At 39.3% G+C, this 16,447-nt stretch overlaps 1 protein-coding gene across 7 annotated transcripts in view; it reads right to left on the bottom strand.

Moving 5' to 3' along the window:
• Positions 1 to 16,447, bottom strand: part of AGTPBP1 (ATP/GTP binding carboxypeptidase 1) — a 55,607-nt gene that overhangs the window by 30,726 nt on the left and 8,434 nt on the right. For 5 of the 7 annotated variants that reach the window (XM_078600065.1, XM_078600068.1, XM_078600064.1 and 2 more), the window contains exons 4-9: positions 6,299 to 6,366; positions 4,992 to 5,055; positions 4,104 to 4,250; positions 3,167 to 3,298; positions 2,890 to 2,983; positions 556 to 593 (exon numbers count right to left, since the gene is read on the bottom strand). In XM_078600065.1, the coding sequence (XP_078456191.1) occupies positions 556 to 593; positions 2,890 to 2,983; positions 3,167 to 3,298; positions 4,104 to 4,250; positions 4,992 to 5,055; positions 6,299 to 6,366 (543 nt within the window). Of the gene's footprint in view, positions 1 to 555; positions 594 to 2,889; positions 2,984 to 3,166; positions 3,299 to 4,103; positions 4,251 to 4,991; positions 5,056 to 6,298; positions 6,415 to 8,079; positions 8,169 to 16,447 lie in introns of those variants that run through there. The other 2 variants (XM_078600070.1, XM_078600069.1) reach the window with 2 other exon arrangements.

The raw sequence follows: 16,447 nt of genomic DNA, 5'->3' as shown, positions 1-16,447 counted from the left end.
CAGTGTCTAAATTTTATTTAAAAAATCATTTTATAAACAGTGTGGTGGATGTGGTAGGGTCTCAAAGCCATTGGATACAAGATGTGCAAATTCACAAACAATGAATCTTACACATGCAATTCAATGCACGTATTGTGAGCTGAAGAATAAGCATTGCATTGATATAGTGATGTATTTTTACATATCTTATGTTTAATCTTTAACTTGTCCATTCTGGAATTCACAAGTGTTTACATACTTATTTATAGACTAACTTCCTGCATTCAATATTTCAACTAAAGGTTTACATCAAAACGATGTATTGAATATAAAATTAAGCACGCTTCCAATATTGACATTCTCACCACAGACCACTGAAGTTATACTATATATTTTATATTACACTATTCTTTAAGCTTAAATGGAAACCAAGCAATGAACCTGTTCCTGATGATGAAAACATATACCAAGCAAAAGCAGGCAGATTCCATATACATATGCTCAATGTTAACTCCAGTAACCCTGAGAACCCAACACTTAATGTAATTGTTTAAATGCAGCCCATTTATCACTTACTTGATTTTAGTAATGTTGCAAGGGTATCCAAGGTGATCCTGTCAAGGTAAATGAAAGACAAATATAAGTTCCACAAATGTAAGGCTAGAAGGCCAAGGTAAGATTTATGGGAAATGCTTTATCTGCCAAAGGGTCAAATCCATTATATAACCAGCATCCTGCATCTTATTACAACACAGTTGCTAATGCTTGATACTCTCCACCGCACAGCACACCCCCAAATGAATACTCTACATCTGTGCTGCCAAATCCACCCTTCACTACATGGTTGTGTGCCATTTTAGTTTGGGGCATATTTGGTTCGAGGGGTGAGATGAGCTACAGTCCGCTTCTGTTCAAGGGACCCCTGATGTTTTATTTGACTCCATGCAGCCGGTCCTACAGTGCCCTCTGCTGGGAAAACGTGAGCAGCACGCTTGACAGACAATGTTACGAGAGGTGGACGAGTGGTTCTTAAGTTAGCGCACTTTGGTGGCACGACTGAGATCCTCGGTTCGCATCTCTTATTAAACCGGATCTTCAAGTTTGGCGAGTTTATGATCTCATCCGGGTCACCAATTACTATATACACACAAAGCCCATTGCATAAAATTCGTTTCTGCACTTGCTAAAAAACGTTACAAATTTAAAATATTAGCTTTACTATCATATAATGAAATTTACTCTCAGTGGATCGGTGGGTGGGAAAGTTATGTCCTTATTGTAATGACCAGAGGTTTGTTGAAGTGATTTCAAAAGGTGGCATTGTGATATGTGATTATGACAAAAATGGCAATAGCACAATTGGACATAAAATACTTGAAAAACATTTTAAAATCAAAAGACGATGTAACTATTGCTGAAAGGTTTCTCCCCAGAGATACAGACAGAGAAGAGACGAACAGTTTAATAGTGGTGAATGATGTTTTAAGTGTAAGAGGCCATACCCTTTCAATCACAAGGTCGGCTGCTGCACACAGAAGTGTTATGCTTTGCAAACCTTTTTAATACTAGACAGGCATCCATTACACTGATGGCATCATGCACATAAGCAAAGGTAACAGTCGCCTGCTCTGCTTTAGGTTATTTCAGTGCTCTGCTACTTCAATTACAGTGACTCACACTGCAAAAAAGTATTTACAACACTTGTGTTGTATTGTTATTTTAAATCATTTCAGTAAATGTATCTCACTTTCGCTAAAAATTCAACCATACCACTTTCTTGGGATTGTTTTGGTTATATTTCATCTGGATATTTGTAAACGACATAATACATACCTCTAATTGTACTGAGAAATACCTCGCATATCATGTGATAATATATATAAGCTACAAATGTTAATATTGGTGTGGAATATTCCGTTGAAAAAATCATTTTAATAACCGAATAGAAATATTCAATAAGATTAAATGGTGGGATGTATAAGCCAGATGAGTTGAAACTTTAATGCCACACAACCAAAGCACAACCGCTACACGCCTGAGAGCTTGGCTTTGAAACTGCAATTATAGTTCTGATCCCCAAATGCAAAACTGCTAAGTGATGGGTGAAGTCTTTAAAATGCTCTCATTGTAAAACGTGTGGAAATAGTGAACTGGAAGAAAGCTATCTATTATATTCCATGCTAACAAGAATACAACAACAGTTGAACCATCGGCTTTCGCGACCAATATCATCCATAAGAGGTTGTTTTGGGTTAGATCGCGTAAATATATAAATGTGTCATTAAAAACACCCCCTCCCCCCCACTTTGCGCAAGAGCGCAGAAGTATGGTCACCACATCTACGCCTCTATAGAAGGAACAAAACAAGTGGACTTCTCCACAAATCTGGCTGTCGCCTGATGAAGCTAGTTGTAATTACTAGCGAAATGTCAACCTCAAATTGTAAATGTTGTGCTATACTAGTGAGGAATTGGCATGTTCTGTTTACGTGACAACCCTAACTAGTTGGCTGTGTCAGGTGGTGGCGGGTTTTTAACGACACATTTATATATTTACGCGATCTAACCCAAAAAACCTCTATTATGGAAGAACACAATATCCAACATGTTGCAATGAATTACAGCACGTTGCAGTTAAACCAATGTCAATATAAAAGGTCTTAAATTCAGATTTGCTACATGCTAATAACGCTCTGAAATAAATTTTCCATTGTGTAAATTAATAACAATAATTTGTGATGTATTATCATTTTTTTTTATGTTAGAAAATGTGTTTCTTGAATTATTTTCATTTTAAATGTGACTGCACACACAAGGCTAATGATTGTGTTATTTAAAGTGATGACTTTATGCAGTTCAAAGTGATTGCACAGTTGATTTGTGATGGTATTGGCATTGACTGCTTACTCACTTGATGAAAGTGCTTTGTCTTTTGCTGAATGGGCCGACGATTTTGAAAAGCAGTTCCACCGCACCATTTCTCCCAAGCGAGACAGCATTCACAACTGCATTGATGACAGCAGAAGGCCATGCGCATAAACCCCACCGACGCAGAAAGTCTCCATTACCATGGAGGCAAAGCCAACTCATCAACCGGAGGCCCATTTACTGTAAATCGCTTTGCATGCAGTGCATTTTTTTGTGGAAAGATGAAAAGAGATCAAATGTTGCCAAGTGCGGAAGCTCACTGCTGGCGGAGTAGGCCTTGATGGTGTGCATGCAGGGTAGGAGCAGGCGTTGATTGTGCAGATTCTGTTTGACAAGCGTCAGCGTTACTGGCAACGCACCGCACAGTCTGGCTTTTGTTGCGAACTTAGCATCTGAAATCATAAAATAAATTACATGATTGATATAATATAACAAAAGTAGATCTTTTATTTATTATCAAACATTATATTCATAATAAATCACCGATTCCCATAGTAAAACTGGTTGACCAATCATTGTAGCGAGCGCTTACAAACTTGTGAATACAAAAGTACGTAGACACTATATTTTATCATGATTAACTACATTTGCACCAATCAACTCCCGTGTAATTCGATAAATTGTCACAATTAAAGTTCATGATTCAAGAATAAATAATGTTGTTTTTCTAGTGGCTGCAGTTAGTCAAATTAACCAATTATGTACAATGTATATGAATCGAAAATAATCAATTCTCACACTCAATTCAATACATTTATCTTAATAAGAACGGATTTCAAAAGATGAATCAATGCACCATTACACTATTTACTTTTCTCACGCCGACTACATATTTTATGCATCACAGTTTCTGAATTTGATAATTAATTTAATAAGCAACACATGCTTCTGCCTACCACAAAGAGCCATAAAGATCCAAATGCAACTCAATTGAAAGGCTATGTTGAATGCTGAATACTGACAACTATAATGCACGTGAATAGTGACTACTGAACTCCTTGAAGGATGGTCAAATACATCATGATTAGAAACAATTGCAATACATTCTGACGCACAACATTCTATACATTCATCACGAGCACTGATTAATTTGAAAAAAACTGATAAATGCCAACAACGATTAAGGCAGAGATTTGAGCAAACAAGATGCCAGGCTGGCTGGAGTAAAGATGGACCAGATGAGAAAAGCTGCCCAACCTTTTGGTCCCACTTTGGCAAGCAGAGAGTGAATGACCAGCATCAGCTCATCATTGGTGGGACTATCCTTGGCAGCCCTCACCAGCGTCTGAAGTAGAATCTGAGAGCCACCCTTACACACCAGATTGCTCACACGACCTCCGCTGCCTGGACACACACAACAGCCCCACCACACGCACAGGTGAACAAAACAATGCCGTTAAGCCATGTTATTTATAGATGTGAAATTTAACAATTTGAAATTAGTCTTCTTCATTTAAATGTCAGTAACAGCGAACAAGTCCTTGTGCATGTACAGCCCTCTGGAAATCCACCGCTGGATGAGGGTGAGTCGTGGGGGTTACTTGACCATGCTTCCCCATGCTGGTCAGCGCGGGTTGGCGAAAGTAGGGACCACCGCTGTGTATGCAGCAGCATATCAACATTGTAGTGCTCAATATAGCCCACCACGGAGCCCCAACGTGGTAGCTTCCTGTTGTACATGGGGGCCATTCACACAAGTGCTATCCAGGCTCAAACTACGAATTCTACAATATTTTGTGGTAAGGAACTTGCAAACGAGATTTTACTACACATTAGGTTGCTGTGATATTTCTGCGTGCTCAATTTTGAAGACCTTAAAGTAACTCATGTTTTTAAATATAAACTGTGAGCATGAGCTTGTGAGTTGCCTCGTAAATGCTTTGTGACTTAAAAATAATTGCACATTTAACAAGTATGGAGTGCTCTGAGCCAAATTACTCAAAGGCAAACATTCACAGAGAATAACACCATTGCATGCATAAGCAGCCTTACACAATCTATATGCATTGCATCACAAGCCATAGATGCTTTTGATAGCTTTGTCCCCATTATGTGTATGAAAGTACAGTAAATATGTAGCAATACCAGCTGAAAGCAACTCCAACAAGATATTCAAGATGTCCATTGTGACCTGGTGGTCCTTTGAATTCTGAAACAGAAAGATTTGTTTACAAAGTTAATAATCTAATAATAATGTACATTCTCTAACCAGTATAGTGATGGATGAAAACCTACTCACCCCTTTTGGTCATGTTTATTTGACCATACTTCACCAAGTTGGGAGTGTGGGTCAAAGAAGGGGAGACCGAGGACCAGTTTGGATATTACTCGCCACTGATGTTTGCCAAGGCCAGTGATTGGAAGAGGGTCGTTGGGTTCATAGTATAGTGTGTTCACCACTGCCTCACCAGAATGAAGCAGTATTCAATTTGAATATACAGTAAAACCTTGGACTGCGAGTGTTTTGCAAGACGAGCAAATTTTTTTGATACATTTTAACTTGATAAACGAGCGAGGTCTTGCAATATGAGTAGTACATACAGTATAAGCTTTGTCTGCCGAGCGTCACGTGATCACAACTGAGCCGATGGTTCTTCTCACTCTCTCGCTGCGGGATTGTGGGTAATCGTCTCCCATGCTCGGTCTCAGTCGGCGTGTCTCACTCGTATAGTCAACATCCGTGCGAGCGTATACTGTTAACTATAGTGTTGTGACCACGTGTGTGTGCGTAAAGTATTTTTTTATTTGATGTCCAAGTGTAATCACTGTTCCTTAGTAACTGTACTACAATAATGGCCCCCTCCTCCTCTCTCCCTCACACCAGCCACGATTAAATGTAATTAATACATTTTATTACTTGATATTAAATTTAAATAATAAAAATATAAAAAAAGTATTTTGTATTAATCATTTTAACATGAATATTTTTGGGTTGTGGAACGAATCATCTGAGTTTCCATTATTTCTTATGGGGAAATTCGCTTTGATATACGAGTGCTTTGGATTACAAGCACGTTTCCGGAACGAATTATGCTCGCAATCCAAGGTTTTACTGTACTTGACTAGATGAGTAATAGTCTCCTAATTAAAACAAGAAACAAAACTTCAAAATAAACCCACATTTATTTTCTACTTTATGTTAACAGAGCAGGGCTAGAAGTATCAATTTCAAGTTCCACAGATAAACAAACACAAAAATACAGCCGTACACAGTATAAGTATACAGAATCGTATGTGTACATGTGCATCCATGCTCTCATTTGTAAAAAAAAAGAACAGAGCCTGCAGACATTCATGCAACATTTCCCACATCTGAATTACATTAGACGAAATACTTTTGTGAGCAAAATACACTTGGGCACAATCCCAACAAACGTTATAAGAGCTCACACCTCCAAGGTTGACAGCATTACGTCCATTCCACTGCAGCCCTTGCCAGCCATTTCTTTTCGGGTTTTTTCTGCAGAGCAGAGAGGACCACCATAAGCACCAAATAATCAGCAGAAGCCTGCCAAAAGCGCACAAGCAAATATGATATTTATACAAATAGCCTCCTCCTAATTCATTGGATTAACAGGTATAACAGTCAAAACATGTTGCGTAATATTACATCAGCTGAAAAAGGTATTTTCTCAGGAATTATCTTATTATGGAAAAGGCTAATATAGTTTATCAATAATAGCCATTTTCTTCCAATAGTAAGTGTGGCACTGGAGCGTCACACTTGAGGAAGTCAACTGTAGCTTTCACAGCATTCAAATGGGCAACACTCCTGAACCACGTGGAGTTAATGTGGACATCAACAACAAGTAGTATCAATTGTTGGAGTTGTCTACTTGGTTCTTTCGGTAAATTCACGTAGAATGGAAATAATAAAATAATAAAAATAAAACATAATAAAATAATTGTCACGACGTTTCGGCCACAACGCAAGCAGCCGTCCTCAGGTGGAGAACAGGTCTGTCGAGGAGACAGAGTCTGTTGTGTTACTTTTTTTTACATAAAATAGAATATTGATATAATGACATACCTCAATCATTATTCAATTCAATAAGGGACATAAAACAGATTTGAAGAACTATAGTCCATTCATCATCTCTATGCAAGTACACTATACAAATTATTGATGAATATCAATAGGCACGGAAGAATTAAAAATGTCAAGGTCAACCAACTATGGGAGCAAGCAGGGTTTAGGAAAGGTTTCTCTACTTTGTAGTTAGCCAAGCTCTCACAAATCAAGGACTAAATTAAAAAGAATTAGAAGTGATGTAAACAATATCAAAAATAAACAAGAACAAAGCACTCAAATAATACTGAAAGGGGAGTCAGACAAAGTGACGTGTTCACCAAAATTATTCAGTGATATTAGAAGATTATTTCTGAAAATGAGATTGGACAAAAGTAAACTTATATATAGAAAAAACATTAGCCATCTCTTATTTTAATAAGGACAAAACAAATAATCTCGAACAATCAGATATATGCAGTATGTGATAGAGACCAACCCGGAAAACACAGCAGATTGTGTATCTTTATATATTTATGACAGCTAATTCAGACTGACTGAGATCAAAGATGTTGAGCATGGAGCACTTTTGGGAAGAAACATTTTGATAATGCAACGCAACACGCCCATGTGTCTAAAGAGGATAGTTTTTAATCAATGCATGTTCACTGCGATGATACATGAATCAGAAACATGAACACTGATGAAGATGGACCAAAAGTTCTAAAGTGTGCACAAAAGTGTGGAGAAATGCATGCTTAGGTTTACAGAGATAGAGAGAGAGAGAACACATGGATTGGAGAACAGACACAGGTTACAGACATAACTTTAAGAAAAGTAAGCGGGCTTGGGCGAGACACTTTGCTCAGAAGGATGATGGCTGGTGGGCTATAATAACGAGCGTTGCAAGTCAAAGGAGGTAACACGTCTGAAGGGACATCTGCCAGCTAGATCAAGCAATGACGTCAGCTCCTTTGCAGGTGCTGGGTGGATTGTTACATCTTAGGACCATAACAGACGGTGACAGCATGGGGACACATTCATTCAGCAGTGGACTGATTATGGCTGGTGATGATAAAAAACAAAAGTGAATCCACTACAAAATGTGCAGAAAGGTACTAAACAACAACAATTTAAAATTCCATCAAAACACATCACACCCACCGGCTTGAAGTGGCCAGATGCAGTAAATCAAGCAACAAGCACCCTTTGCTTGCGCTGCCTTCAGGGTTTCACGTATGTTTGAGATTGTCCAGAGGAAGTTGCTATATATACAGAGATAGTTTTGACCAGGGGGTGTCTACTCTTCCCTGTCTGACCCAGGCAAGCCCACCACCCAGCACACAGCCTCATTTTCCATCTCACTCGCCACCAAGCAAGAGCGTAAGCCTTCTATTTCTGGACGAATGCTGGGGGCACTGCAACTTTTTATTCAGCGTATCGCATATTAATAACGCGGAGCTGATGTGTGTAATCCAGCACTGTGGGAGGCAAGGGTTAGTGGATCGCACATATGTTGTGAAAACTCCCTTACCATGTGCATCGAAGAGGTGCCATACCCTGGCTTGCCTTAACAATGTGGTAGAGTGAAAGTGGGCCTTACCTCTCCCCTTTGTATGGGATATGCGTGGGTTTCCTCCCACATGTACATACTTATGGCCGATAAGACAGTAAAATATATAAAGTGCAGTGCTCGAGAGGGAATGTGGCACTGGCTCATCGCCTGCTTGCTCATCTGTGGTTCCTTGAGCGAGGCGTTCTCTCTCTTCAAGTTTGAGCGAATATTGCATCGCGCGTTACAAGTTGAAATTACTATTATTAAACCATGCTCCAAGTTAGTCCGTAAAAAATAAGTAGCTTTCAGTGGTTAGAAATGTACTGTGTTGTATCGTTCTAAAGTTAGATCGAAACGTAATCGGTGAGCGAGCTACTTCTTGTAATCGGACCGCCACAGCACTTGCTGGTGATAAACGATGGCCAGGTCTTAAATCTGTCGAGGCCATTGTGTAAAGAAAGACAATTGAAAGTCACGCATGTTAACAATGGTGCCAGGTACTCCAGTGTCCCTAATGTCTGGGCACGCTCCACTTAGCAGTAAACACTACTTTAACACTCACACAGTGCAGCACACGTGGTCATTGTTTATGTATTGAACATAAACATATAATTTTAATACTTGTGTACCTTTGAACCGTCCAGCTGCTGTGATTAGTGGCTCAGCTATTTTGTGCAATAAAATCTTGTTAAGAATAGATAATATATCTTCATGGTTTCCCTACGAACATAAATATTCCTCTTGTTTACTGTGGATGTTTATTTGCATCAGTGTTCCTAGGCACCAAGAGCTGAATAACAAGCATTTGAATCAGCTGCTTGTTTCAGATTGCTCCAGTGGACATAATCCATTTACAAATATAGCATGCATTAAAATACCTGCAGCACTGCAATGCATGGAATTTGAATGAATTGGATAACTATCATCATAGGCAATAGTCAAAAATACACTCCTGGTCATTCTCAGTTTTCACTTAACAATAGCCAGATAACATCACCCAGTCAACCTATTTAATACACCGATTCTTTTTCAGTGAACCATGAACCAAAAAACAATTACTGCATCTCTTATCTTGATAATAGGTACTTGGAATCATGGGATTTCCAACACGAGTTTTAAGTTTCATTAATAGGGAAAAAGAGACAACAGAGTTAGTCTGGTCCTCCACTAAAGCATCCGTTCCTGCAACATCACTATCATACGTTTTAATATGACATCAAGACGGTACTGTTACTAGAATGCAACTACATGCGATTTACTAAAATATATGTTTTCATTTACAAACCTAGAAACTCATATCAGAAATTCTGGGACACACTGCCTGTGTGTATGCCTAAAATACATGTAATTTATCGTGTTTTTTGTTGTCCTTTTGAAGCACAATAATAATCTCCATATAAATGTAAAATAAGGTAAAAAGTTAACTATACCTGCACAACATACTATCCTGAGATAGCCATTGGAGACATGTTTGCAAATACAATTAAATATTTTTGTTTTAAATTACAGTAGGTGAAAAAAATACAACGGTTCCCCAGCTATCACTTTCTCATCAGCAGCCATGTTCAATCAACTCCTGTATGAAGGACGCTCCAAGCCACCACCATCTCTGATAGTCCTTTAATGTAACTACCCATCTAGTACTTGCACAGGAGCTAATTTAATCACTTCATCAAGAGCGTGTTCTCTCTTTTAGCTGCCACTCCATCATTAGTCTCGACCACCTCGCATTGTTCCTCCAAAGCAACTACAATCCACTGTGTAGAGGCCTTCATCCAGCATCGGATTGACACAAGGGATGTGCATGTCGTGATAATGATGAGATAACAATATTAAACGTTTAAATTTGTTTCTATTTGAATGCCTTTTTTTTATTAAAAGCGATATTACCACCACCTATCACGTGAGAAGTAATGGTAGCTTTGGGAAGCCTTCATCCAGCAGTAGATTGACCACGACTGATGATGATTATGTTGAGGACCAAGGTAAAGTTTAATGCACCAGCCTTGGATTGCTGTCACAACATCAGTGCTCTATGATGTGGCTCAATGGTGTTCTGCTTACATGCCGTCTTTAAAATTCTGCCGTTCGTGTTATGTGCAAGATATCTATTACATCGCCATCTGAAAGCAAGATGAAGACATAAAAACTCGCATGTCACTGCAACTTTATCTCAATGCCTCCACCAAGTATACATTTATAGCCTCTGACGCTTTTCTACAATCCATCAGCCATGAGCACATGTGCTTTATATTTTATAGTCACCCATCATTTAATGATTGTCTATTATTGTTATAGGTGCCAAAGAAAAGAAACATAACATTCTCAAAATTAAAATACTCTACTCCATTCCATAATAACTGTGATACAGTGGCAGAATTTTTTTCCACAATAGAGGTTTTTGGGTTAGATCGCGTAAATATATAAATGTGTCGTTAAAACCCGCCACCACCCGACACAACCAACTAGTAAGGGCATTTTTTAAATATAAAAACCGAATGCTCTGATCATTGTGGAAGTGCTACCGGGCAGACAGAAGCATGGAATGAGCTTTGTATTATTTTGTTTTTAATTCTCGCTGTCAGCTTTCAGCGTTGATCCCTGCCAGACACGCAATGGACAGCAGCCTCCGTGCTGACACCGTGGGTCCATCAATCTACCTCCACTCCTGTCTCGGGAGGGCAGCTTTCCACTGGACTGACGAATGAATTTCCGCTCCTGAGCTGTCATTGCAGTATTAATTTAAACACATCATGCTTAATAAATAAATGAAAAGACATATGATGCTCCAGGGACGAACTGTGGTATTTTTTCAAAGTAACATGTTAATGTATTATGTGTGGCTTTCTCAGATCACATGCTTGCCTTTCCTGAGCATTAGCCTGATCTGTCCACTTGTTCCTATAACCTCCTGTCCACAACACATGCCATAGTTTAAAACATCCATCCCATTGTCACGCTGTATTACCGCATTGCATGCTGGGTTTTACATGTCAAAGGAGCAATAACGTGTCACAAGCTGCCAAAGCAATTATAAGTAAAAACATTGTTTTGATTTTTATAAGACATGTATGCCTGTACCGTTAAATACGGCACTGGCATAATTACCAAACTCCAAAATGCATTTTTGTTGTTTAACCAGGAAAGCCGGACTATGTTGCAGGCCTTTATCAAGAGAGTACTGCCAAATGCTTGCAGTAGGAGGCGATGTTGCTATATGTAATCCCAACGGAGTCATCTGAAGGTTAAGTTTTTACCCGTTACACTGTATATATTTGTGTTAGCTATTGGAGGAAACAGGGGAACCTAGAGGAAACCCACAAGCAGACAGGGGGAGAATATAAAACTCCAAACAGAAAGGCACTTGAGTCAGATATCAATAGCAGACTCTTCTTTTTGTGAGGCACAAATGTTACCACTGCGCCACCATGCCACCCTAAATGCATAATGTGTTGTTTTAAATGCGAGGGGAAAAGGTTGCTCATTATGGTTTACAAGCGGGTTTTTTTAATCTTGAACGTGCCTTACAAAATAATCTTTGTGAAACACATATGGCCAATGTTACAAAAATTCCAATTACAAATCCAAAGCACATGACATGACAGCAAGTGTATGATGTGGCTTGCTAATTGCAAGCAGTATGTGATGACATAACATTTTAAATACATCACAACCAGGGGCAAGATATTTTTGATCGTGAAGTTGTGTCTTTTAAGTGGATTAACTAGTTTCAATTGACCTGTCCAGTTTAAGCTCCATTGTGAAAATCTCTATAAATTGGACAAAAAGACAGGGACACGGTGTTACCTCACTGTCAAGGCAGCAAGTCCATGAGTGGACAGTGAGCAGAACAGCAATGACAACAGATAACAAGCAATGGTTCAACCACAAGTCACGGTTCCACATCGCTAGCAAGTGTATTCTTTTCAAAACAACATTTGAGAGCCATGCATATTCCAGACAGCGTGATGCAAAGTGCCTGCATATAACTACTCACAATTCTCCTGTTATTAATGTTGCTTTGTGTGCAATTTGCATTACAAAGGTGGCAAAGGAAAAGGTATCTATGAACCGCATTAGAAACACCACACTATATCTCAAGAGTGCAAATGAGAATGAGACACCAGAGTGATGCATAAGTTAGACAGCTGTGCAAACCCATGGGAGCTGATGTCTATTCTAAGAACTTTGCTTGGGTTTCATGCTTTTAATATCAACTACATTATGCCCATGATTGTCTGCATATCACCAGATTGCAGTGGGGATCTGGAATAATGAAAATGTCATTTCCATTGTAAATAAATAAAAATATAACTGTGCTGTTGACAATTTCACTTTTGTCAAAATAATGGTTTATCAGTGCACCCAAAACAAAAGTATCCACTAAATAACAGTATTGTAAAGTGGCTTTCAGCTTTTATAAGCAGGGGCCTAAAAGTACAAGTGATTTGACATAAATTTGTATGTCAAGAATTAAAAAGTTTTTGCCATCAGTTTTTTTTTATCCGCTCACTGTACTGCAATAAGCTGCTTAACATTTCTGTTAAAAAGTGTAACTGGACAAATTTCATTCAACAAGATGAATGTGATGACGTTCAAATGGGCTATTTTAAAGATTACACACGAGCAGTGCAACCCTTATGTATATAAAGTATAAATACGAAGGACTGGCCTTGCAATTTCTAAGTTAACCAGAGGCACTGCAACTCGACACTCCGACGTCACTCAGGCATGCTTAGGAATCGTTCCCCTGGTTTGGGTCAGACATTGTTGTGTTCGTTAAGGCAGTGGGGAACCAAAATAACAAGAGCCTTTTTGAATTCGGTAAAATAAAGCTCAATCTTTCAAGAGCCACGGTGACATGTGAATAACATCATGAAGAAGTCCTGAAAGAGCCGCATGTGGCTCAGAGCCGCAGGTTACTGAACCCTGTGCTAAGTACGGGAGCTCAAACTTGTTATAACTTTGGACCCATAACTATTTGCGTGCTTCCATTATACATGAGACCAATAACCCAGTGCACACACACATAGGCTCACCACCCATAGCTAGACACCTACCCACGCAACAAACCACAAACAAAAGTGGATAAAGGGCAATATCTCAATTGTTTACATATACTGGTGATACCATAAAACAAACGTTTACGTTATATTTGTTCCCCGCCTGTGTTGCACTTTTACAAGACAGAGAATGACACGTACGCATAACTCATGGTTCAGCAGCTTTGAGCCATCATAAACCCGCACTGTGAGTGGTGAGCGTTTGGTGAGTGTCTCCTGAGTGATAAAGGTGAGCACGGAGTAGCCGGTGGCTGTCAGGTATCAAGTGAATGGTTACTGTCCTGTAACAGGTGAGTGGTGTCAGGTGAGTATCTGATAATGGTGAGTATCAAGTGAGTGTGACCAATGGGGGAAGGGTGAGGCCAACCGGGTGGGGGCCAACAGGGGAGCGAACAGGGCTGATGGGGAAGGTTCACCCTGCCCATAGGACATGCTGTTCATTATCATCATTCAAGCAAGGGCAAGCAGTCATAATGCAACCATGTGCACCTTATATCAATACAAAGCTAAATATAGAATACCGCACAAATATAACCACAAAAAGAATTTCGATTTAAAGCTTTTGTGACTGCAGGGATTCATCTTCTTGGTTCTTTCGGTAAAGTCACGTAGAAGGGAAGTAATCAAATAATAAAAATAAAACATAATAAAACAATTCTCACGACGTTTCGGCCACAACGCTGCTTGCGTTGTGGCCGAAACGTCGTGAGAATTGCTTGCGTTGTGGCCGAAACGTCGTGAGAATTGTTTTATTATGTTTTATTTTTACTATTTTATTATTTCCCTTCTACGTGACTTTACCGAAAGAACCAAGAACACAAAAAGACTATTTCACAACTTTCCCTACAGAAACATTTTAACCGCACAGCAGGAAACTAATTAACACGTTTGTAAATGTGCAATGCCACAACTAGTTTAAAAAGTAAAAGTACTTCAGCACCTGTACTACGATCCTCCAATTAGATATAACTAAGTATAGAATGCTATGCTGTAATGTTAAATTTATGAGGACTGTAAATTGTAATCGTAAAACATGGCATGTAATTTTATAGGGATGGAAAGGAACAGTTGAATTCAACAGAACCACAGCATTAATATTGTAGTAACTAACATGCAAAACTTGTCTTCAATGTATTTCTGGTAAACAAAAAAAATATCATATTAAATTATGGTACTGTTGGTACATGTTAAATGGCTATACCGAAACGATGAAATGTAAAAATGTTCGCAACATAAATTATACGCAAGCACATCCTTTGACCTATAATCTTACACAGATTCATTTCACTAGCCATTCTGGAAACATTTAAAATATGTTCCACTCATCCATGTGGCAGTGAAGAATCTGAAATGAGAAATTGTAAACGCACCAGCCAAATGTTTTTGTCCTTAACGCACCAATTCCATGTTACAATGTTCAATATCAAAGGTTTAGATCTCTTGGTTAAAATGCAAGGTCAAAACTGGCAGTGTTTCCTGCCTGAAACTGTTCAATTCCAATACAATTGCACCTGATTTGACCAGTACTTAAGTTCGCATCGGTGAAATTTTTAGGGATCGCCATAACAACAAAGTGCGGCACATTTTAAAAGTGAGTGGAAAATCAGACAATGGTATTCACAGTTCCACTTCATTTTACTTATGAATTGTAATTTGAACCATCGCCATTAGTTTCAATGTGGGGTATGAAAGGTTCTTGGTTGTGACTAAACAGGTCATCGAGTGACTACGATGGGCACTTTGTCAAGTCCATGCTGACAGAATCCACAAGACATCTCATTATCTCCAGGTGACTTGTTTGTCAGTTTCTATGCAGTTTCTTTGTTTACCAAAGTTCCTGTGCCTGACACCATTGCAATCATTGAAGGATTGGTCCAACAAGGACTGAATGCTGATGTACTGGCCCTGGTGAGACAATGCCCTACCAACACTTACTTCACCTGGAATGGTACATTCTATAAACAAGTTGGAGGTACCCCAATGGGTTCTCCCTTAGCTCCAGTGGTAGCCAATGTTTTCATGGAAAATTTTTAGACAGATGCCATCCAAGCATCCATCCTACGTCCTTCCTTGTGGAAGAGATATGTAGATGACACGTTCGTCATCTGGCCACATGGCCTGCCAGCATTGAACCAATTCTTCAACCACATCAATTCCATACACCCAGCCATAAAATTCACCATGAAGGTGGCAAAGGATGGCAAGTTACCATTCTTGGATGTTTTAATCGAAAAGAGACCAGATGGCTCATTGGGACAGTCTACAGGAAATCCACCCACACGGATGCCTATCTAAAATCTGACTCCCACCACCATCCAGCCCAGAATAATTTCCTCATCAAAACTCTACACCATACAAGATACAGGTTTGATTCAACACAGTACGTAAAATTCGTGATCTGAACCCATCTGTGAAGGATGTGATCCCTGACATGCAATACCCTGGTGTCTACAAACTAAGTTGTGTCTGCAGCAATAGTTACATGGGGGAAACTAAGCGACATGTCACAGACCGTGTTCGTGAACACAAGGCAGATCTGAACGGTAGGACCAATACCTCGGCCGTGGCTGATCATTGTTGTAACGCTGTGGGCACACACAAAATAGATTTTTCCAAGACGAAGGTACTCTGCAAACTTACTGGCTATCAACACAGATTCGTTCATGAAGCCATCCAGATATATAAACAGACACAATTTCAACCAAGAAGATGGGTACAAACTGAGAAATCATTGGAAGGACGTTATTAACCAGTTTAAGTCATAACTGGCTCTGATGTTTCCACCCTACCTGCCGATGTTATCAGTTATTTCCGACTCTCTGAGTTGCATTTCCATGTTGGAGGTCTTTGCATTGACAGGCTGTATGTCTTACTAGCACAATCACCGATGCTCCTTTCCCTCGATGTGGCGGTG

The sequence above is a fragment of the Lampetra planeri genome, chromosome 13 (assembly GCF_965212315.1).
Source record: "Lampetra planeri chromosome 13, kcLamPlan1.2.h2, whole genome shotgun sequence".
NCBI lineage: Eukaryota > Metazoa > Chordata > Hyperoartia > Petromyzontiformes > Petromyzontidae > Lampetra > Lampetra planeri.
Note: the sequence above shows the minus strand (reverse complement) of the source record. Positions and strands in the feature narration are given on the sequence as shown.